Raw genomic sequence first — 23,137 nt, 5'->3', positions numbered from 1 at the left:
CCATTAAAATCTATCTCCAAGATGATGTGCTACTTCATCAACTAGTAGTAGTTTTGTTCATGCTTGGGAGAAATAAATCTAAATCCGACGTACTTACATTCCAATTGTTCACAACATGGTTTCTAAAACATGGAAACATATACACCAAACTCATGAACCTAATTTTCACATCACACCACAAACAAATCAGGATAATAGTTCTTCATTAATTCTTTTCACTAATACAAAATGCTAGTATGATACTCCACTATTCTGTACTAAAGTGACATATTGCAAAGTTATTTTTGAAAAGAGAAGTTAGTGTTCACAGCAGAGATCAGCATTTTTGTGTACTTTAGAAAACTGAGTTACAAGAATTTAAAAATACGACATACAGCTAATAGCTAAATTGGCTACCTGTTTCCCCAACCCCAGGGGAAAACAAAACAGAATTAGCTATTAAAAAATATAAAATTTAGTGTTATTAAGTGGACTACAACATTCTATTTTCAATGTATGTGAGACATTACTTAAACACTAAGCACAATATCTGGAATACAATCTTAGTCGACAGTTATTACTACTACTACGTGCAGCCACAAAATTCTATCAAGTAACTTTTGCAACAAAGATACAAAATTTACCGCTCTTCCACTTTATGTTGACTTTTAAAATAAATGGCAAAATGCCAAGTGTGTTAAGCTTAGAGAAGGCTTTGAGTCAGCATATAAATCATAGATTCAACTGACACTTGATTTCCAATCCAAAAGCTCCCTATGTATTATGACTCACCAAATTCCCCATTTCTTCCAACTATGAAAAATAAGTTACACTCCTCTAACTACCATGACCTTCGGAGAAATTAGGTTAAGGGAATAATTTTAAAATTCTTAAAGACACCCTCACCTTGGTTTCTGGAGAAGAACGCTTGGTGAGTTTAATACAAACCACCCAGGGGAACTAAAGCTGTGTGACCTTTACATATGTTCTGGGATATGGCCTAACAAGACTGCCTTCGGGGATCCCCTGGGCAGCTTTGGACCTAACTAGGCCTGGGTACAAGTGGAAAGCCTCTAACTCAGTCCACCGTAGAAGTCTAGGTCCCATTCCCAGGCCGCAGAATCCAAGCCCGCTCACCCTCAAAACCGTCCCTGATGCTGACCCACAGGGTCTCCGCTCCCCCAGCCACCTAATCTGGCGCCGAGGCAGGGAGGCTCAAAAGCCCAAGACCCGGGTGAACGGCGCCATTTTAGGCGGCGTTGGCGGCGACAACCAATCCCTGCGCGGGAGGCAGGGGGCGCCGGGTCGCTAGGGAGCCGGCGCCGGTCTCGGCGACTCGGGGGGCCCGGGCCGGCGGCCTCCGCCATGTTGCACCCTCCTCACGGCCGCCTTTTCTTCGGCGGGGTCGGCCCCAAGGCGGCTGCCTGGAGCCGGAGTACAACTCACCTTCTCGCAGAGGCTCTTGACCTGGGACTCGGACAGCTGCTTGCACTCGTTCAGCTGCTCGATCCACTGGTCCAGCTCCTTGGTGAACACCTTCTCGTCCATGATGCCACCCGCCCCGGCCGGCTGCCGCTCCGCGCTGCTCCCGCGCCGCCGCCCGCACACGGGCCACACGCACACGCCGCCGCCGGTTCCTCGTGTACTTCTGGCGGCTGCTGAGGCTGGCGCTGGCCCGCTGGCTCTCACCGCAATACTCGGCCGTAGGCCGCTGCGCCTCCTCCTCCGCTCGCTCAGGCACCAGAGATCGGCTCTCTGTAATGGCGGCCGCCTGGCGTGGTGACGTCACGCCGGCGTCAGGAGGCGGCGGGGAGCGGACGGGAAAAAGGACGGGGAGCGAGCTGCGCAACTGCGGCGCCCAGCCCCAGCGGCCGCACTACCGGAGTTGGGGCGCAAACTTTGGGTCAAAGCGCAGGCGCGACGTAGCCGGCTGGTAACTGAGTCGCCTTCGCTTTTAGGGCGTGGCTCCCGGAGGGCGGGTGGTGGGGGAAGGGAAGGATGGAGCTGGAGCATGCGCAATGCGCACAGCGGCGAACCGGACTAATCCCTTAGCACTGCGCCCCGAGAGGTGAGGGATTGGGCCACGCGCAGGCGCAGACCGGCTGGAAGCGGGGGCTACTGGCTGGCTGTAACTGGTTCCCCTGGGAAGGCCGTTCTGGTGATGAACACAGCTCCTCCTCTGGATCCCGGCGGCCTGTCACGGAAACTAGAATTGCGACCCCATGGCTCCTCCGGGGTGTAGCAGCGCTGGAATTGTGTGGGTTTCCCGCATCTTTGGGGGCAGGAACGGGCAGCGAGTGGCCGCCTGGTTGCAATAACCACCCCCACCTCTGGGCGCGGCTGGTGTAATTAGGTCACTTGTAGGTGGAGGAGCGTGTACCTACCGTGGGAGTGCCGCGCAGTGCACTTGACTTCCCCGGCACACACCGGTCCCCTTACTTAGGTGTCTCGTCGGGCGCGACGGCGGTGGCAAGGTTTGGGCTTTTCTTTGAGCCTAAGACCGCGGCTTGGTTCCACGTGCCCCGCTCCTCGCCGATGGTTGCTTTCCTCCAAGTTTGATTCCCCCTGGGAATAAGACCCTCAGCCCCTGCGCTCCCTGGCCTCCTTTCTAGAGGAGAATCCCATAGAAGATGGATGCACCTGTCCTGACCGCGTCCCGACGGCGTTAGAAGCAGCTGTGATCCGCGCTTAAAAGAGAGCTTACATATCCTGGGATTGGACCTCTGTCTGGTTATGAATCGCTTTGGAGTTTGCGAAACGTTTTCACATTCCATTGTCCCTGCTTTTACATACACATCTGGCTCCATAGAGCGCCAACTATGTGCCAGATCCAGAGGGTCATCCAGACGGATGACACCCAGCCCTGGAGCTTGTATTCTCAACAGTATTGGCTGAATATGGTTTGGGATAGACAGAGAGAGATCATGATGCCCCCAGAATTTGACAGATATAGAAGCTTTCCAAAGAACATTTAGCCATAAAGGGAAAGGCAAGAGCTGAACCTGGTCGCCTGTCTTCCAGGCGCCCCACCCTCAGTATCAGCCAACCCTTCCGCACCCAAGTGCCCAGCGATACTCTGGAGGAGAGTGCTCACTCTGCAGCTCTGAGGGCATCATCCCTACCAACAGGCTGAAGAAGGCACTGGAGTCCCCAGCAGCCAATAGCAAGACTGAAAATCCTCCTTTATCCAAGACAACCTGTTTGGCGAGGCCAACTGGCTTGGCCTCCTGGGCTGGAAATTGTAATTCTGCTTTCCCTTCATACCTCCCATTAGTGTGCACAAAAGAAACTACCTCAAATCTACTCTTCCAAAAGTCTTCTCATATACTTAATTGACCAGACTGGGAAAAGACTCTTTAGCCCAAATTCTGTCCCTGTTTTGCAGTTAACATCCCCAAACAATAGAAGGGTATGAGTTAAGACCAAGTAGAATGAATGAGGAAAAAATCATCACTTGGTGCCCATGATTATAAAGCCATACCCAGTGTGCTATCTAATCTTTTTTTTTTTTTTTTTTTTTTTTTTGAGACGGAGTTTCGCTCTTTTTACCCAGGTTGGAGTGCAATGGCGCGATCTCGGCTCACCGCAACCTCCGCCTCCTGGGTTCAGGCAATTCTCCTGCCTCAGCCTCCTGAGTAGCTGGGATTACAGGCACGCACCACCATGCCCAGCTAATTTTTTGTATTTTTAGTAGAGATGGGGTTTCACCATGTTGACCAGGATGGTCTCGATCTGTTGACCTCGTGATCCACCCGCCTCGGCCTCCCAAAGTGCTGGGATTACAGGCTTGAGCCACCGCGCCCGGCCTATCTAATCTTATTCTTTACCGTTGTCATGAACCTATGTGAGAATTGATCCTGTCTGATAGGGCAAGAGGCAGACAGGCACTCAAGAAAGAGAAGGTACTTGCCCAAGGTGGTAGTCAGGATTTAAAACTGCATACTCCCAAGTACAAGGTCTCAGTCATAGTCATGCAGTTGTCAGTTCCAAGATCTGACATATGGAACAGAATCAACATAATTTCTCTTTGCCTAGATTATCTTACCTGGAAAGGTGGTGGTGATGTTAGTTTGGTAATGATGAAGTATGGAACGCCCACTATATGCTAAAATTATAATGAGTTTTTCCAAAGTACTGTGAGCTCCTTGTTGGTAGCATTAGTGTAGGTGTTATTTATTTTCTCTTGATGCAGATTACTTGGCTCACCACCATCACAAAATGGAGGGAACATATAATTATATGTACTTAAAACATCCTGTCAAATAATTAAATGCCATGACGTAACTTCTTAAGGAATGTATTCTAGGAAGCTCTTTTTTTTTTTTTTTTTTTTTTTGAGGCGGTGTCTCACTCTTGCCCAGGCTGGAGTGCAGTGGCATGATCTCCACTCACCACAACCTTCGCCTCCCGGGTTCAAGAGATTCTCCTGCCTCAGCCTCCCAAGTAGCTGGGACTACAGGTGTGCACCACCATGCTCGGCTAATTTCTTTATTTTTGGTAGAGATGGGGCTTCACTATGTTGGCCAGGCTGGTCTCAAACTCCTGACCTCATGATCCGCCCACCCCAGCCTCGCAAAGTGTTGGGATTACAGGTGTGAGCCACCATGCCCGGCGAATCCTAGGAAGCTCTTAGCATCAGACAGTGAAGCAAAGCATATATGATGATAAACAATGCAGAACTAATCAGGATATCTTTTTCTTTAGAAGAAATCCAGAATGTTTGTGAATTTTGTAGAACTCAAAGTATCTAATTGACATGAAAATGAAAATTCACTTTAACTTATCTGGTCTTGTTTGACCTCACTGAGTGAATTCTAGAGCTGAAGAATATTTGGAATAAAAATTTTAAAGCAAACCAAAAAGAATTGTTTTTTTAATTTCTTGGCAAACACCAGAGAGTAAATAAAGCAAATACGCTTTGAGAAAGAATCTTTGTTTAGATGGCAAATTCAGTATACAGCAAGTCTGAGTGTTGCCCGATGTTTAAACATAGCTATAAATAAAAATCATCTGATGGTGGGGTGGGGTAGGAGGAGAATAACCTTGAGCGAATAGCTTTATAACTCTTAGTCAAGTTATACAAATTGACATTAAACCTGGAGTAGGAATGAGATGTGTCTTGTCAGCAATTCTATCGGCATTAAGTTAGGTTTATTTTTTTGTTGTTCCTTCCAGTTTCCTGACTTCTAAACTTACTGAGACAGAAAATAGAGCAGTGTTGGAAACGACTCTGGACGCAGATGGAACTAGGTTTGAATTCTGGTTCTGCAACTGTCTAGATGTGTGAAGTTTGGCAAGTTACCTAACTTTTCTGACTCTTGGGTTTCTCATCTATAAAGTGAGAATAATTGTAATAAACAATAAGGTTCTTTGTATAATTAAATGAAATTATAAATGAATAAAACCAGGCGGGGTGCAGTGGCTCCTGTCTGTAATCCCAGTACTTTGGGAGGCCAAGGCAGGCGGATCACCTGAGGTAAGGAGTTCAAGACCAGCCTGGCCAACACAGTGAAACCCGGTCTCTACTAAAAATACAAAAAAATTAGCCAGGTGTGGTGGTGTGTTCATGTAATCCCAGTTATTCAGGAGGCTGAGGCAAGAGAATTGCTTGAACCTGGGAGGTGGAGGTTGCAGTGAGCCAAGATCTCGTCACTGCACTCCAGCCTGGCAACAGAGCAAGACTCTGTCTCAAAAATAAATAAATAAATAACACAAAAATAGTATGAATTAACGTACAATAAGTGCTAGATGTTATTTTTATTATTATAATTTCTAAGTGGGCTCAGATTTTAAATACATACCCTCTAATACCAGTTGGAGTCCCTCATGTCTGCAGTGAAATAGTGGTGTTTGGAAACAGAACATAGGGGTATCAAAATATCATGTAGGCCGGGCACAGTGGCCTGTAAATCCCAACACTTTGAGAGGCCAAGGTGGGTGGATCACTGAAGGTCAGGAGTTTGAGATTAGCCTCGCCAACATGGTGAAACCCTGTCTCTACTAAAAATACAAAAATTAGCCGGGCGTCTTGGCAGGTGCCTATAATCCCAGCTACTCAGGAGGCTTGCTTGAACCTGGGAGGCAGAGGTTACAGTGAGCCAAGATTGCATCACTGCACTCCAGCCTGGCTGACAAAGTGAGACTCTGTCTCAAAAAAATAAATAAATAAAATAAAAACATCATGTAGACACAAAGCCATTGTGAAGTGGGGATGGGGGAGGAAATTCAAGGAGAAGTAGAGTTGGAACAAAAAGAACAACTCCGGCTGGGCACAGTGGCTCACACCTGTAATTCCAGCACTTTGGGAGGCCGAGGCGAGCAGATCACCTGAGGTTGGGAGTTGGAGACCAGCCTGACCAACATGGAGAAACCCCGTCTCCACTAAAAATGCAAAATTACCTGGGCATGGTGGCACATGCCTGTAATCCCAGCGAACCCGGGAGGCAGAGGTTGTGGTGAGCCAAGATCATACCATTGCACTCCAGCCTGGGCAAGAAGAGCGAAACTCTTCTCTAAAACAAAACAAAACAAAACAAAAACTCCTCTCTTGCTTTGTCATCCATTCAGACTTGTTGTATAGAGAGAAAGTTACTTAGGAATAAATCCAAGAATTAACACAATCAGTCTCACGCTCCTTTCAGCTCAGAATCTTATATCTGAAAAGGGTGTCATAGTTGAAAAGGATAACATGCTCTTTGTACCAAGGCCTTTTATGCCTCAGAAGCCCCAAAATGAAGTCTGAGCAGTCAAAATCTTGCTGGCTTTGGCCATAGAAGACCTGTCATGCTCTGGCCAACAAGGCCTGCCCAGTTACCAGATTTCTGCACTCAGCTTACACAGTGATGTCTGCAACTCACTGGTATCTGTCTCTGTTCTTTGTAGTTTTCAGAAAAATTAAGTTTATATTCCCCTTTCACCTGGAATTAGAATTGTATAAATGTAGCCAAAATTTTGTGACCAGAAACTTTGCCACAGATATACAGCCCTTTCACCCAGCTACCACAGTCTGGCTAAAGAAAAAGGAGAGAAATGACCATGTCCCCTGGTGATGCCCATGATGTCTGGAAGTACTCTCGGTTACAAAAGGAGACCATTTTTCTGTTACAGGGGAAAAAAAACACAAAAAACCTCTGAAATGGAAGCCAAAGTTCATCACTCCAGAAGGCTGGGTAAACTTTAATTATACTGTCACCAGCTCTGTAGCTATGAAATATTCTATCACAGAATTATGTTTGCTATAGAATATTATTCACAATATATTATTAAAAATACCTGATAAAATAGTATGCGTGATATAACCCCAATTCCATTAACACAGATTACAAATATATGTTTATAAGAAACTTTAGAAAGCCACACAGTAATAATGGTTACTTCCAGTAAGTAGGATTGTTTTTTAGTTTCATCTTTTTACTAACTTGATTTTTCTGTAGTGAATACATAATGCTTTTGTAATTATGAAAGAAAATGCCCAGTCCTGGTGGCTCACACTTGCAATCCCAACACTTTGGGAGGCCAAGGTGGACAGATCACCTGAGGTCAGAAGTTTGAGACCAGCCTGGCCAACATGGTGAAATCTCATCTCCACTAAAACTATAAAAATTAATTGGGCTTGGTGGCAGGCACCTGTAACCCCAGCTACTCAGGAGGTTGAGGCAGAAGAATTGCTTGAACTCAGGAGGCAGATGTTCCAGTGAGCTGCAATCACACCACTGCACCCCAGGCTGAGTGACAGTGCAAAACTCCATCTCAAAAAAAAAGTGGGTGGTGGGAGCCAGGCACGGTGGCTGGAGCTGCTAATCCCAGCATTTTGTGGAGTCTCCTAGGTGGGTGGATCAGGAGGTTAGGAGTTCAAGACCAGCCTGACCAATAGACCAACCTGGCCAATATGGTGAAATCCCATTTCTACTAAAAACACAAAAATTAGCTAGGTGTCATGGCGAGTGCCTGCAATCCCAGTTACTCAGGAGGCTAAGGCAGAAGAATCGTATGAACCCAGGAGGGAGAGGTTGCAGTGAGTCAAGACAGTGCCATTGCACTCCAGCCTGGGCTACAGAGTGAGACTCCAACTGGAAAAAAAAAAAAAAAAATCTGGGCGCAGTGGCTCACACCTGTAATCCCAGTACTTTGGGAGGCCAAGACAGGCAGATCACGAGGTTAGGAGTTCAAGATCAGCCTGACCAACATAGTGAAACACTGTCCCTACTAAAAATACAACAATTAGGTAGGTGTGGTGGTACACACCTGTAATTCCAGCTACTTAGGGGGCTGAGGCACAAGAATTGCTTGAACCTGGGAGACAGAGGTTGCAGTGAGCCGAAATCGTGCCAGTGCACTCCAGCCTGGGCAACAGAGCAAGACTCCATCTGGAAAAAAAAAAAAAAAAAAAAGGAAAATGTTGTCCAGGATATGTGAATAAACGTGACAAGGCATCTCTTGGGAGAATCACAGGCCTAAGAACATGTAGCCAATAGTTCTGCTAAGTATTACACTATTCCCTGCAATGTTACTCATGGGCCCTCAATTTCTTATGGAAAGAAGTCTGAGCTCTCCTGTGGCCTTCTCACATGGCCTTTTCTCCTGCCTTCTCTCTCACTATAAGCTCTCCTTAGTTTAGCTGGCCCACTCCCCAAACCAATTCTGTACTCATCCAATTCCATTAGTTCTTTCCCCCTTTGCTCACCCTGCCTTGGATCCCTGGGTTGCCCCCTGGTATCTATATGAACCTTACCTGTCATTTAAGGTCAATTCAGGCCCCACTTTTCAGAAAAGACTCTGAAAAATCTTCTCTGGTGACTCTAGGCCCCTATTGATCAAGAGTGCTTAGTAGATTAGCAGGAGACTCTCAGAAACTGGTGGAACGGCACAGAGACCTGATATCTGTGAGGGCAGAAGGGTGTAAATGGAGGAAGACTTGTTGGTGAGCCCATATGACATGTTCCCTAGAGACTTACAGAAACACTGTGGAGGACAGAGATGCTTTGGAGGGAGCCAGAGAGGAAATCTGTTTATATTTTGTTCTTTATTTTCCAGATTAAGCAGTTTACCAGTGTTCTACCTTGACTCCTGACAAAATTTAAAAATTAGATTCACCAAAGCAGATGAATTTGCAAGCACAGAAGTATCTAAACGGTGCTATGAAATTCATTTGCAAAGATAGAAACATAGGTCCATACTGCTCTCCTGTCTAATGGAAGAAAAAGAAACTCTCCCCTCATAGGAGCGTTTGTTCTCTGACCAATAGAGGGAACACCAAGCAGGAAGACCCCTCCGGTACCAAGTACTTCTATGCTCATATTTAAATTGTGATTCTGGGATATGGTAATGGAGTTGGGTCCCCAAACAAAAGAAGGAACAGATAGTACATACAGAGGAGAGAAACTGATGGGTGATTTAGTGTCTACAAGTTGATGGTTTGTTCTTAGAGGTAGGATTGCTAATCAGATGTCTCCGTCTTTGCAAGAACAGGCAAGAGGAAATGAGCCTCTATCAAGGAGTAACAATAATAAGAACCAGCATTTATTAATCACTTACTACAAGTCAAATACTCTTCTGTTTTCCATATATTCTTCCATTTTTGTTTGTTTGTTTGTTGAGTCTGAGTCTTGCTCTATCACCCAGGCTGGAGTGCAGTGGCACAATCTTGGCTCATTACAACCTCTGCCTCCCGGGTTCAAGCGATTCTAGTGCCTCAGCCTCCTGAGTAGCTGGGATTACAGGAGTGTGCCACCACATCCAGCTAGTTTTTGTATTTTTAGTAGAGATGGGATTTCACTATGTTGGCCAGGCTGGTCTCAAACTTCTGACCTCAGGTGATCCACCCGCCTCAGCCTCCCAAAGTGCTGGGATTACAGGTGTGAGCCACCACACCCAGCCTTATTGAGATAATTTTAGATTCACATGCATTTATAAGAAATAATACAGAGAGATCCCAGTTTCTCAGTGGTAACCTCTTGCAGTATTATAGTAACATAATCACAACTTGGAAATTGATATTGATTCAATTCCCCTATCTTATTCAGATTTCCCCAGTTTTACATGTACATAATTGTGTAGATGTTAGTATGGGTATTTAGTGCTGTGCAATTGGGAATTTTCTTTTGCATGTGCTTTTTTTTTTCCTGGGGAAAGGCTCTTAGCTTTCATCAGATTCTCTCAAGCATCAGAGATCCACAAAGGGGTTTGAGTCCCAGCTCTGGGAATTCTAAGAAGACTATTCCTGAACCTCTCTAGCTCTCTATTTCAGCAATCAACATTTAATTAGCAATTACCCCATGGCAGGCATAGGAATGCATGTGAGTGAGAGGTGTTAGAGAGGGGCACTGGGAAAGGAGGGGACGTTGCATACTACACAGTCCACTGAGCTTGTGCTCAGGCGAGACACACAGTCCAATAGGCAAGCAAATCATTTATTAAACATACACACAAGAGGGATGGCCTTGTTGCTTGGGGAAGCTGGGCAAGTATTTCCACAGAAGTTGATGCTTGAGTCACATCTTGGAGGATAATCCAGAATTTTTCAGCTGAGAAGAGAAGAACTCATTGTTAAAATCCTTCCCTCTAATCACTTCTATTCTAGAAGTTTTGAAGAAAACATAGGAAACCATGCCTACATTTGTTTATTGTACAACGTTAAGGTGTCAGATTCAACTCCCGTGTGCTTGTGCTGAGGCCAAGAGATTTTTTCCCCCTGAGTCTGTTTTCCACTATCTTGTCCAAATTGGATACCAGATCCTGTCTGCTTAGCTTGAGAAAGGCATTTTATCTCTGTTGCCTTGATGACATCAGAGCTTATATTTAAAGCATGAGTGATGAGAAGAGACCAAAGCTAAGACCTTGGCTCAGTCCCATCCCTAGAGCTCTCTCCTCTGCACCGAAGGCTCTAGAAGCCAGTCCTGCAATGGCTGGTGGGAGCCAGAGCAGGTCAGAGCCGTAAGTAAAACACCTCTGCCCTCCAGTTGATACTCTGGTCACTGGGATGATCTGTTCCCTCAAGGTCTCATCAGAAATCCTCAAGGGGACAAGAAATAAAAATTTAAAAAAAGAAAAGAAAATCTCAGGGGGGTTCCGGGCGCAGTGACTCTTGCCTGTAATCTCAGCACTTTGGGAGGCCAAAGTGAGCATATCACTTGAGCTCAGGAGTTTGAGACCAGCCTGAGCAACATGGCAAAACCCTGTCTCTACTAAAAACACAAAAATGAGCCAGTTGTGGTAGTGGGCACCTGTAGTCCCAGCTACTTGGAAGGTTGAGGTAAGAGGATTGCTTGAGCCCAGGAGGTAGAGGTTACAGTGAGCTGAGATGGCACCACTGTACTCTATCCTGGGAAACAGCAAGACCCTGTCTCAAAAAAAAAAAAAAAAAAGAAAAGAAAAAGAAAAAAAGAAAAAAGAAACCCTCAGGGGCTTGGGCACTGGGACTCCTCCATGTCTGCCCTCTCTATACTCGCTGGTTAGCTGCCTTGAGTTACATCTTGGAGGATAATCCAAAATTTTTCAGCTGAGGAGAGAAGAATTGATTGTTAAAATCATTCCCTCTAATCGCATCTATTCTAGATGTTTTGAAGAAAACACAGGAAACCATGCCTACATTTGTTTATTGTACAATGTTAAGGTGTCTCATCAGAAATGTGTAGGCTCTGGCTCAGACACCCCAAGGGGGCCTCTTTCTCTGTGTGAATTTCAGATTCCTCATCAGACCATTCAGTTCTCAGTACTGTTCTCAGAGAAATCATTGAATGTCAGAGAAATCTCTGGTGTAGCCATCGCTGGGTTTAGGAGACCAAGACTCTACCATTGTGTACCCTTTGAAGAACCCCCTAGAAACCCCATTCTATAGGGCATTATTTCCACACCATTTCTTATCATCCATGTTCTCATGCAAGCTATTTAACCCCTTAAATCTTAGTATCCTCATCTGTAACATGGGGGTCATAATAGTACTATCCTCATAGAATCATTTTAAGTTTTAACTAAATTAATCCCTGTAAAACTCTTAGCATATAATAAGTACCCTATCTACATTAGCTACAACTAATATCTATTTTTATAATGTGATTATTTTTCGTTGTAGAAAAACCTTCACAGCCAGGTGCAGTGGCTTATGCCTGTCAGCTCAGCACTTTGGGATGCCGAGGCAGGCGGATCAGTTGAGGTCAGGAGCTGGAGGCCAGCCTGGCCAACATGGTGAAACCCCGTCTCTACTAAAAACATATGAAAATTAGCTGGGTGTGGTGGTGGGCATCTATAATCCCAGCTACTTGGGAGGCTGTGGCAGGAGAATTGCTTGAATCTGGGAGGCCAACAAGAGCAAGACTCCGTCTCAAAAAAAAAAATCTTCAGTATAGCAAATTTTTGAACTACTGCAAGCTTAAGGAAGAAACAGTCTTACTTGGTATATTCTCTGGAGTTATTGGTTAAAAAAAAAGAATGGAAGAAACAATCATAACATTCAGAGATATGTGCTATTATCATTTTGACATGTAGTATTCCCAGCTTTATTTTTCTTGCTTTTTTTTTTTTGAGATAGACTCTTGCTCAGTTGCCCAGGCTTGAGTGCAGTGGTGTGATCTCGGCTCACCACAACCTCTGCCTCCCAAGTTCAAGCAATTCTCCTGCCTGAGCCTCCCAAGTAGCTAGGACTATAGGCGCACACCACCATGCCTCACTAATTTTTGTAATTTTAGTAGAGATGGGATTTCACTATGTTGGCCAGGCTCAGACACCTGACCTCAGTTGATCTACCTGCCTTGGCCTCCCAAAATGCTGGGATTAAACGTGTGAGCCACGGTGCCCCGATTTTTTTTTTTTTTTTTTTGAGACATGGTCTTGCTCTGTTGCCCAGGCTGAAGTGCAGTGGTGTGTTCACAGCTCACTGCAGCTTTGACCTCCTGGGCTCAAGCGATCCTCTAACCTTGGCCTCCTGAGTAGCTAGGACCACAGGTGCTCACCACCACGCTTGGCTAATTTTTGTATTTTTTTTTTTTTTTTTTTTTTAAGTAGAGACAAGGTCTCACTATGTTATCTAGGCTGGTCTTGAACTCCTGGGCTCAAGCAATTCTCCACTTCAGCCTCCTAAATTGCTAGGATTACAGATGTGAGCCACTGTGCCCAGCCCTTCCCAGCTTTTTTTTGTGCATATATATACTCAGGGAAAAGAAAAATTGTGTTCACATTGTGTAACCTGTGTTATTCAACTTATGTATTATGAGCATTTGCCCATATACTTAGATACTATTAGAAAATAATATTTTTAGAGACTACCTAGTTTTCTAGCACATTGATATAACCCAATTTACATAACTAATCTATTAGTTTGGTACTTAGATTATTTCCTATTTTTATATTTATAAATACTGTGGCAAATGTTCTTGTTCATAAATTTTTATATGTATCTCTGCTTATTTCCTTAAGATAAATGCTTAGAGCTGGGCGCAGTGGTGCGTGCCTGTAGTCCCGGCTATTCGGGAGGCTGAGGCTGTAGGATTTCTTGAGTCCAGGAGTTTTGGGCTGCAGTGCGTGCCCTATGCTGATCAGGTGTCGCACTAAGTTCGGCATCAATATGGTGACCTCCCGGGAAGGGGGGACCACCACGTTGCCTAAGGAGGGCTGAACCGGCCCAGGTCGGAAAGGGAGCAGGTCAAAACTCCCGTGCTGATCAGTAATGGGATCGCGCCTGTGAATAGCCACTGCACTCCAGCCTGGGCAACATAGCGAGACCCCCGTCTCTTTAAAAAAAAAAAAAAAAAGAGATAAATGCTTAGAAGTGAATTGACTGACTACATCCAAAGCTATACCCTGTTTTTGTTTTTTTAATGTCAGGTATACCGAATTAGATTAACCAGAATGCTTGGTTCATGGTCCACTCTCATAATTGGTATATGGATGGCCTGGTTTTGTTAATTTAGGTAGTAAATTCATTAATTTAATAATGTAATTAGTACTTGTGAATTTATCACCCCAAACAAAAGCTAGGACCTTGACAAAACCAATATCAACCACAGCTCCCCTGACCCCCACTGCCCAGCTCCTTTCTCCCCACCCAGGACAACCATCCTGAATCCTGTGCTCATTTCCTTGCTTTCCTTTTTACATAGTTTTATTGTATCTGTATGTATTCCTTTTTTGTGTGTGTGAGAAAGAGTCCCACTCTGTTGCCTACGCTGGAGTGCAATGGTGTGATCTCAGCTTACTACAACCTCCACCTCTTGGGTTCCTGCCTTAGCGTCCCCAATAGCTGGGATTACAGGCATGCCCCACCACACCCAGCTAACTTTTGTATTTTTTATTTTTTTCGAGACGGAGTCCTGCTCTGTCACCCAGGATGGAGTGCAGTGGCGCAATCTCTGCTCACTGCAACCTCTGCCTCGCAGGTTCAAGCAATTCTCCTGCCTCAGCCTTCCGAGTAGCTGGGATTACAGGCACACATCACCACACCTGGCTAATTTTTGTATTTTTAGTAGAGACAAGGTTTCACTGTGTTGGTCAGGCTGGTCTCAAACTCTTAACCTCGTGATCCAACTGCCTTGGCCTCCCATAGTGCTGGGATTACAGGCATAAGCCACCACATCTGGCTCCTAACTTTCGTATTTTTAGTAGAGATGGAATTTCACCATGTTGCCCAGGCTGTTCTTGAACTCCTGATCTCAAGTGATCCACCCACCTCAGCCTTCCCAAATGCTGGGATTCCAGGCGTAAGCCACCACGCCTGGCCAATGTCTGTATATTCCTAAAGAATAGTTTTTAAATTGTTCTGAGTTCCATAAAAAACCATATTATGTTGTATGCAATCTTTCAGGATTTCTTTTATTTTTCACTTAATATTATTTTGCTAAAATCCATCCATATCATTGCATTTCACTGTAGCTTATTTGTTTTGACTGAGGTAAAATAATCTAATACATAAATATACCACAGTTTATCATCTACTCTTTTACTGATGGGTAACTGCATTGTTTCTAGGATTTTGTTCTTGCACACACTGCTATTATGAACATTATTGTCAATGTCTCCTGTTGTACCTGTGCAAGTTTTTATCGAGAAAATCAATTGACACTCCCCCCAGCCATGGATGAGAGAGCCCCTGGATCCGCATCCACTGGTATTGATGTTTCCATCATGTTTTAGGATCCATGTTGTCAAGTCGCTTTCCAGGTGGTTAGATCAGTTTGCCTCACCTCCAGCAATGTAGGAGAATGACCATTGCCCCAAAGTCCTTCCAACACTGGGAATTTTTTTTTTTTTTTTTTTGAGATGGAGTCTTGCTCTGTTGCCCAGACTGGAGTGCAATGGTGTAATCTTGGCTCACTGCAACCTCCGCCTCTCAGGTTCAAGCAATTCTCCTGCCTCAGCCTCCTGAGTAGCTGGGACTGCAGGTAGCCACCACCACACCCAGCTAATTTTTGTATTTTTAGTAGAGATGGGGTTTCACCACGTTGGTCAGGCTGGTCTCGAACTCCTGACCTTGTGATCCACCTGCTTTGGCCTCCCAAAGTGCTGGGATTACAGATGTGAGCCACTGCGCCCAGCCTAATGTTGGAAATCTTTAAAAGGTTTTTGACCATTTGATAGGAGAAAGATAATATTTCCCTGCTGTTCAACTTTGTGGTAAGGTACTGACTGCTTCAAAGCTGAGCAAGAAGGGATTTGGTTCAGAGAATCGTTCCCAGTCTGGTAATTTCAGTGACATTTCTGGAACTGATTACCCAGTGGCTCAGATGCTTTCCCATGTCCTAAAAGAGGTGACACTGTTGGAAGGAGGGAGTGAGGGGGCCAGGATGGAAACAAGCCCAGTCACCACAGTGCAAGCTTGTCTTCTGGTCCCAGCCCCTGCTAGTGTCAGATCACTTTTTCTCCTAATGAAACAGGCATTATCTCCCCCTACTCCCCACCCGAGAAAAGCCAGTATAATTCTACCCTTTGTTATTTGAATTGATAAATTTAAACCTCCTTCCCTCTCTGCAGTAAAATAACTTTCTATTTTGGGCTCGGTGACATAGCCAACACCAAGCAGAGAGCAGCAGGCTGCAGCATGAGTTAATAGTTTTTCTTCAAGGGAGAGAGAATCCATAAGCAAACAGAAGGCCCTTCCAAACTGTGTCGTCTGCATAGCAACATGCAGCCCATTTGCCTGTCTTTATGCTGACGAATATATTTCCGAAAGGCTGAAAATTGAACACTGCCTAATCTTCAGAGGAAGCTGGTGCATTAATTCTGAATTAATCAGGTTTCTTAATTCAAATCAATTTCCCCCTCCCCCCACCCTCTGCACTGGATTAGGTACTGTCAGGGAAGGGAATTCTGTTTTCAAGTGGATTTCTAGTCACCAAAAATTTGAGGAGTACCCAAAACACTTTCCTAAGAATATGATTTCCTCTGCTAATCTGTTTCCATGCATGAAATCCCCCATATTGGGGTAGGATCCTGGGTCTAAGAACCCCCCAGGCAGGCACAGAGGCATGTTCAGAAGAGGGGAATCTATTTAAACCATTGGCACCTGTTTGCATGTAACTACAGCCTGGGAAAATGGGACAGAGAAGTAAGTCCTCCTACCCTCTCCTTTGTTAAATTTTTTCTTATGGAAGTTTCCAATACTCACAAAAGTAGAGATAATAATATGATCAACACCCATTACCTATTACTTGGCCTCAACGATTAACAATATATGGCAGTCTTGTTTTATCTATACCCTACCCCCCCATCATCATTGTAAAGCAAATTTTAAAGCAAACCATAGTTACCTTCGTATTTAAATACTATAAATTCTGTAACAAATAAGGACTTTTTTCAATAATCACCATGTCTCATATAAAAAAATTAACAATAATTCCTAATGTCAACTGGTAGACAGCCCAAAATCAAATTGCCCTGACTTTCCTAAGTGTCATTCTGCAATAGTTTACTCTAATCAGGAGCAAAACAATGTCATTTGCATTTGCTATATCTCTTATGTCTTTTTTAGTTTATAATGTATGTATGTGTATATATGTGTATGTGTGCATGTGGGCATGTGTATATATATATATGTGTGTGTGTGTCTATTATTTTTGTTGTTTTGTTTTCGTTTTTTGAGACAGCATCTCTCCCTGTTGCCAGGGCCGAAGTATAGTGGCACAATTATAGCTCACTGTAGCCTCGAGCTCCTGGGGTTAAGTGATCCTCCCACCTCAGCCTCCCAAAACTAGAGATTACAGGCAGGAACCACTGTGCCCAGTCTTAATTTACAGCAATTATTTCTTTTTTTATTGCTCTACTTTTTGGTGTTGTTGAAGATAATGGATCTTCTAGCTATTAGTGCTATGTAACAAGCCACCCCAAACTTAGTATCATAAAACCACCACCAATTTATTGTGCTTATAGACTCTATGGGGCAGGAATTCAGAAATGGTGCAATTGGGGATGGCTTCTCTCTGCTCTAAGCTGTCTGGGGACTCAGCTGGGAAGATTCAGCCTGAAGATGACTTCACAATTGGGAAATAGAAGCAGCTGAAGGATTGTTTACTCACGTGTCAGTGGCTGGGTCTGATGCATTCAGAAGCTAGGACTGCTGACCACAGCACCTACACATGGCCTCTCTCTGTGTCTTGGCTTTCTCACAGAATGGCAAGTCACACTTCTTACATGGCAGCTTAGGGATACAAATGCAAGTGTTCCAGCCACAAGGTAGGATGCTGTAGCACTTTTTTTTTTTTTTGAGACAGAGTCTTGCTCTGTCACTGAGGCTGGAGTGCCGTGGTATGATCTTGACTCACTGCAACCTCTGCCTCCCGGGTTCAAGCAACTCTTCTGTCTCAGCCTCCTGAGTAGCTGGGACCACAGGCATTGCCACCACGCCTGGCTAATTTTTGTATTTTTAGTAGAAACAGAGTTTCACCATGTTGGCCAGGCTGGTCTCGAACTCCTGACCTCGTGATCCACCTGCGCTGGCCTCCCAAAGTGCTGGGATTACAGGTGTGAGCCACCACACCCGGCTGTTTTTTGGTTTTTGGTTTTTTTTTTTAGATAGAGTCTTACTCTGTCATCCTGGCTGGAGTGCAGTGGCATGATCTCGGCTCACTGCAACCTCCACCTCCCAGGTTCAAGAGACTCATTGTCCTGCCTCAGCCTCCCAAGTAGCTGGGATTACAGGTGCTGCCACTACACCCAGCTAATTTTTTTTTTTTTTTTTGAGATGGAGTTTTGTTCTGTTGCCCAGGCTGGAGTACAATGGCATGATCTTGGCTCACTGCAACCTCTGCCTCCCAGGTTCAAGCGATTCTCCTGCCTCGGCCTCCCAAGTAGCTGGAATTATAGGCATGAGCCACCACACCTTGTTAATTTTGTATTTTTAATAGAGATTAAAAATACGGGGGTTTCTCCCTCTTGGTCAAGCTGGTCTCAAACTCCTGACCTCAGGTGATCCACCTACCTTGGCCTCACAAACTGCTGGGATTATAGACATGAGCTACCATGACTGGCAAATTTTTTGTATTTTTAGTAGAGACGAGATTTCACCATGTTGGCCAGACTGATCTTGAACTCCTAACTTCAGCTGATCCACCCGCCTTGACCTCCCAAAGTGCTGGGATTATAGGCATGAGCCACCATACCCGGTGCCACCAAGGCCCCTTTTTAATGTATGTATGTATGTATGTGTGGATGGATGGATGGATATCCTTCTATTCTCCTTCCTGTCCTTCCCCATAGGCAACCATTCTCATATATTTAATTACACACACACACACACACATATATACACACACACATACACACACACACACACACACACACACACATATATATATATATAAATTTTTTTTGGCTTGTATGTATGTGTTCATGTGAAGTATTGTCATTCCCAGCGTTCGGTTCTGGCCCATGCTGAGGTCTGAAGGCAGATAATTGACAGAAGAACACTCAGGGGTCTGCAGGCAGATGAAGTATGATTTTATTCAGCAGCTCTCTTACACTGTCGGTCTCTGTCTTGGCTGCTTGCTGTGGCGCTGCGGGTCCTGCCACCCTGTGCACAGCTTCACAGCCAGCTCTCCCTGCAGGGTCAGCAGCTTAACTCTTTCTTTCTCTAGGCGCAAGCCGAGCCCCGGCTCCCCGCTGTCCATCTACAGGATGGACAGCTCTGGCTCTCTTTCCCTGGGTGCATGCTGTATGCACAGTGTCAGCAGGGCAGTTATACCTTTTACAAACAATAGTGGCTCCAAGCCAGGTGATGTGCCTTCCCGTGTTACGGCTACAAAGCTGCAATTATGTATAACAAGTGGAGTTATGTGCCTGCACTCCAATCCCCCTGAGTCATGCAGGATGTTTACCTTGGCCTATCCTTGACCAAAGCACATCCATGTACCTTACAAGTGTGTTGTTTGGTTTGTGTGTATTTTAATTTACATTATTATTATTGTGTTATATATCTCATTCTGTCTTTCTTTTTTTTCACTTCTCACTTTGTTTTTAAGACCTATACATGTTAGGCTGGGCATGGTGGTTCATGCCTGTAATCCCAGCACTTTGGGGGGCCAAGGCAGAAGGATCACTTAAGCTCAGGAATTCAAGACCAGCCTGGCCAACATGGTGAAACTTTGTCTCTACAAAAAATACAAAAGTTAGCCAAACGTGATGGTGCCTGCCTGTAGTCCAAACTACTCAGGAGGCTGAGGTGGGAGGACCAGGAGGTAGAGGTTGCAGTGAGCTGAGATCATGTCACTGCACTCCAGCCTGAGCAACAGAGTATACATGTTGCTATGTACACATCTAGTCTATGATTCTGACTGCTGCAGAGTACTCCATAGTGTGCATCCACCACATTGGTCCTCTCTGCTTCCCCAGTACTGGGGAAAGATGGAGGCATCCCCAAGTGCCTCCAACTTCTCACCACCAAGACAATGCTGCCATAGAAGCCACATGTGTGATTTACTTTAGGCCCATGTAGAAATCTTTAGTCAGTCTCTTGCCTATATGGTGTCTTTATGTGCCTCAGAAAAGACACCTTTTCCTTCTGGAAGATGCAGCCCCAACAGTAAAGCTGAAGGTTCAGCAACGTGGAGCTCAGGTTGGGTTTCAGCTCCTACTCACTCCCGCGGGTGGAGCCTAGTTGAGGATACAGTCTGTAAAACTGTGGGAAGTGGCCTGCAAACAAACATCCTCTCGTTCTCACTTCACCAGGTTTCTGTTGTTTGCAACATCCATCCTGGCTGGTATAGGAAAGGGGAGGGTCCCAAGTGACTACAGAAATCTCATCATAGGATGTGCATATACTTAATTTGACCAAGTAGTGCCGTATTGCAAGAGCGCTTTATACACGGGCAGTTGACACCATTTGTGGGAGTTCCACGGGAACTGGAAAATCAAGTATGGCTGCAGCACACTGGTGGTAGAGCAGATGTGCCTGCCTGAGGCCAACGTACTGCACTCGCCCACTTTGTCTTGGAGATGGCAGGGACACATCTTTTCCCTTAACACTACTGTCTTCTCATGTGTAGGACACAGGCAAAGTGACTGGCCTCGTATACCCAGGCCAGCAGCTCTGAGTGACTCTGCCACAAGTGGTGGAGCTCTGGTCCTGAGCCGTCCTGCCTCTGCCCTTTGGTGAGCAAGCTGTGCCAGACACAAATGGGGACTAACAGTTCTCACTGAAGGACACCAGGACAGACATAGATTCAGCCATCCAGGACAGCTCTATTCAACTGGTAAGTTTTAAAACCCATAAGAAATTCTTAGAATTCTTGAATTGATCTGAATTCCATTCAGATACATTTAAACTCTCTTAAAACAACCATGTGTGGAGGTAAATGAAACACCCAAATTATGAAGAAAGCTGTTACTCATTTTCATGCTGATGTTTTCTCATGTCAAATGAGGATAATCACAATGAAAACTTCTAGAAGGAGACAGAAGACACAGTTCATGATTTTTTGGGAAGGAAACAATGAATTTTTCAGGTGATTTCTGAAAGATGATCCCAGAAATCAATGACTATCTTTCTTGTGCTTGTGAACTTGGAATTACACCTCAGGACTTATAATAAGCCTGGGTAACAGCTCATTATGCAAGGCTGTGAATCACTCTGAATACCATAGCTGTGACTATTATTATGGGCAATTATAAGTAAGCAAGGAGGTGGGCTTTGAAAAACAGTACAAAGGAACAGAGGGAGAAATGTGCACACCAGTGTGTGCATAAACAATCAGGACCCAGAAGATACTTCCCACCGAAGGGGCCTAAACATAAAAACCATAACATACACGCGGCATTCCGAAAGATGAGCAGAGGTTAAAACCTGGAGGCGGCTGCTATGTGACAAGACAGATCCAGAGATTCACAAATGGACTGGATGGCTCCCCTAAGACAAAGACATCCACCATCCAGTGGTGCCTGACTTACCCTTTCTGAAGGGCTCAGCAGGCTTTATTCCCTTCTATCCCTTGTCCCAGAAATGCATCACCCGCTCAGGGTCCTAGAGTCTACCTGTTCCTGCCGTGTCTCTTTGTTAGATCCACATCCCTATATCCTCGGAGTCACTAACTCTCATCTTTGGGCTCTTGATGTTCCCTTTAAAGAGGTCAGCATTGGCTTCTACTCCATGTGAATCCAGAGTCAGCATCTTTCCCTGCTGTGTCAGCCTGGGCCCTGCTCTTTCATCATGAAGAATGATATAAACCAGAATCGGCTCCTACATGTAGCTCATTGCTAGGTCTCAGTTTGGGTTTGGATTCTCAGGCTACCTTTACTATTGTCCCCCTTCTACTTGATTCCAAGTCTAAGGCGTTCCTAGTTTGTTTATTTGTGTATTTATTTATTGGATTTAAAATATCTTTCTTCTAGCCAGGCACGGTGGCTCACGCCTGTAATCCCAGCACTTTGGGAGGCTGAGGTGGACGGATCACCTGAGGTCAGGAGTTCGAGACCAGCCTGACCAATATGGTAAAACCCCATCTTTAAAAAATAAATAAATAAAATAAAATAAAATATCTTTCTTCTGAGAGGCTCAAAGCTCATAAAATTTTTTCAAGGAGCAGCTACTTAATAATGATTAAGAAGTTATTATGCTACCATATGACTAATCCAGAAATAGGTCCAAATTAAGGCAAAGAAGATTTGAGTTGGCTCCTGAGGAAGTAGTTGATAAAAGAGGAAGCACAAAGTAGGCCTAGGCCATGGGCATATGGCCTGGAGTTCATCTCAACCTGGAGTCCTTCAAGGAGCAGACAGAGCAGTGGATCTCACACAGAGTAGACTTGAGGATCACCTGCCTGCAAGCAGGGTAAAGCCAGGGCTCCTTTTATATTGGGGGACACTTTAGAAGGGTGGCTAGGTGTTGTACTTGCAAGCTATAATTCTGTATTCTTAATGATTGAAAAGCACCTATTTCAGAGTAATAATTAGGACTGAGAGCCTGCCTAGGATTCCAAGAGCTCAAATGGCCTGACATGTCTGGCCTTCTGGACCCCTGGAGCATGGGCCTGCCTGTTCTCTACTCATTTTTCTAGCCACTTTTATAGGGCCAAGGAAGTGGAATCTTAAATGCTAATGTCCATTTAGTTAACAAAAGCTTCCAAATAATCAAATCTGACCTGCTGTATCCAAGCCACACTTGCCAGTTATCCATTCCCAACTACTATAGAAGGTTTCTACTAAAGAAAACTCTCCAGCAGTATCAAACAATGCAAACAGAGAAGACCTCTCTAAGCAAAACCATTCAGGACATAGGCATAGGCAAGGACTTCATGACCAAAACATCAAAAGCATTGGCAATAAAAACTAAAATAGGCAAATGGGACCTAATCAAACTCCACAGCTTCTGCACAGCAAAAGAAACAGTCATTAGAGTGAATCGGCAACCAACAGAATGGGAAAAAATTTTTGCAATCTACCCATCTGACAAAGGGCTAATATCCAGAATCTACAAAGAACTAAAACAGATTTACAAGAAAAAAACAAACAAGCCCACTCAAAAGTGGGCAAAGGATATGAACAGACACTTTACAAAAGAAGACATATATGAGGCTAACAAACGTATGAAAAAATGCTCATCACTGGTCATTAGAGAAATGCAAATCAAAACTACATTGAGATACCATCTCATGCCAGTTAGAATGGTGATCATTAAAAAATCTGGAGACAGCAGGTGCTGGAGAGGATGTGGAGAAATAGGAACACTTTTACACTGTTGGTG

General features: G+C 44.7%; 2 protein-coding genes across 4 annotated transcripts in view; both read right to left on the bottom strand.

Moving 5' to 3' along the window:
- PPP2CA (protein phosphatase 2 catalytic subunit alpha) overlaps positions 1–1,924 on the bottom strand; it is a 32,949-nt gene extending 31,025 nt beyond the window's left edge. For both annotated transcript variants that reach the window (XM_032251438.1, XM_032251401.1), the window contains exon 1: positions 1,426–1,924. In XM_032251438.1, coding sequence (XP_032107329.1) covers positions 1,426–1,527 — 102 coding nt within the window. In that variant the 5' untranslated portion in view covers positions 1,528–1,924. The remainder of the gene's footprint in view (positions 1–1,425) is intronic.
- Positions 1,925–10,372: 8,448 nt separating this feature from the next.
- The window catches only part of CDKL3 (cyclin dependent kinase like 3), a 111,792-nt gene continuing 99,027 nt past the window's right edge, over positions 10,373–23,137 (bottom strand). Inside the window, exon 12 of one of the 2 annotated variants that reach the window (XR_004260796.1) lies at positions 10,373–10,502. Coding sequence is in view for 1 of the 2 variants with exons in the window: in XM_032251295.1 (XP_032107186.1) it covers positions 10,470–10,502 (33 nt within the window). In the remaining variant the exon portion in view is untranslated. The remainder of the gene's footprint in view (positions 10,503–23,137) is intronic. The other variant, XM_032251295.1, reaches the window with a different exon arrangement.

Source organism: Sapajus apella, unplaced genomic scaffold (genome assembly GCF_009761245.1).
Source record: "Sapajus apella isolate SASKATOON/1434 unplaced genomic scaffold, GSC_monkey_1.0 scaffold1, whole genome shotgun sequence".
Classification (NCBI taxonomy): Eukaryota; Metazoa; Chordata; class Mammalia; order Primates; family Cebidae; genus Sapajus; species Sapajus apella.
Note: the sequence above shows the minus strand (reverse complement) of the source record. Positions and strands in the feature narration are given on the sequence as shown.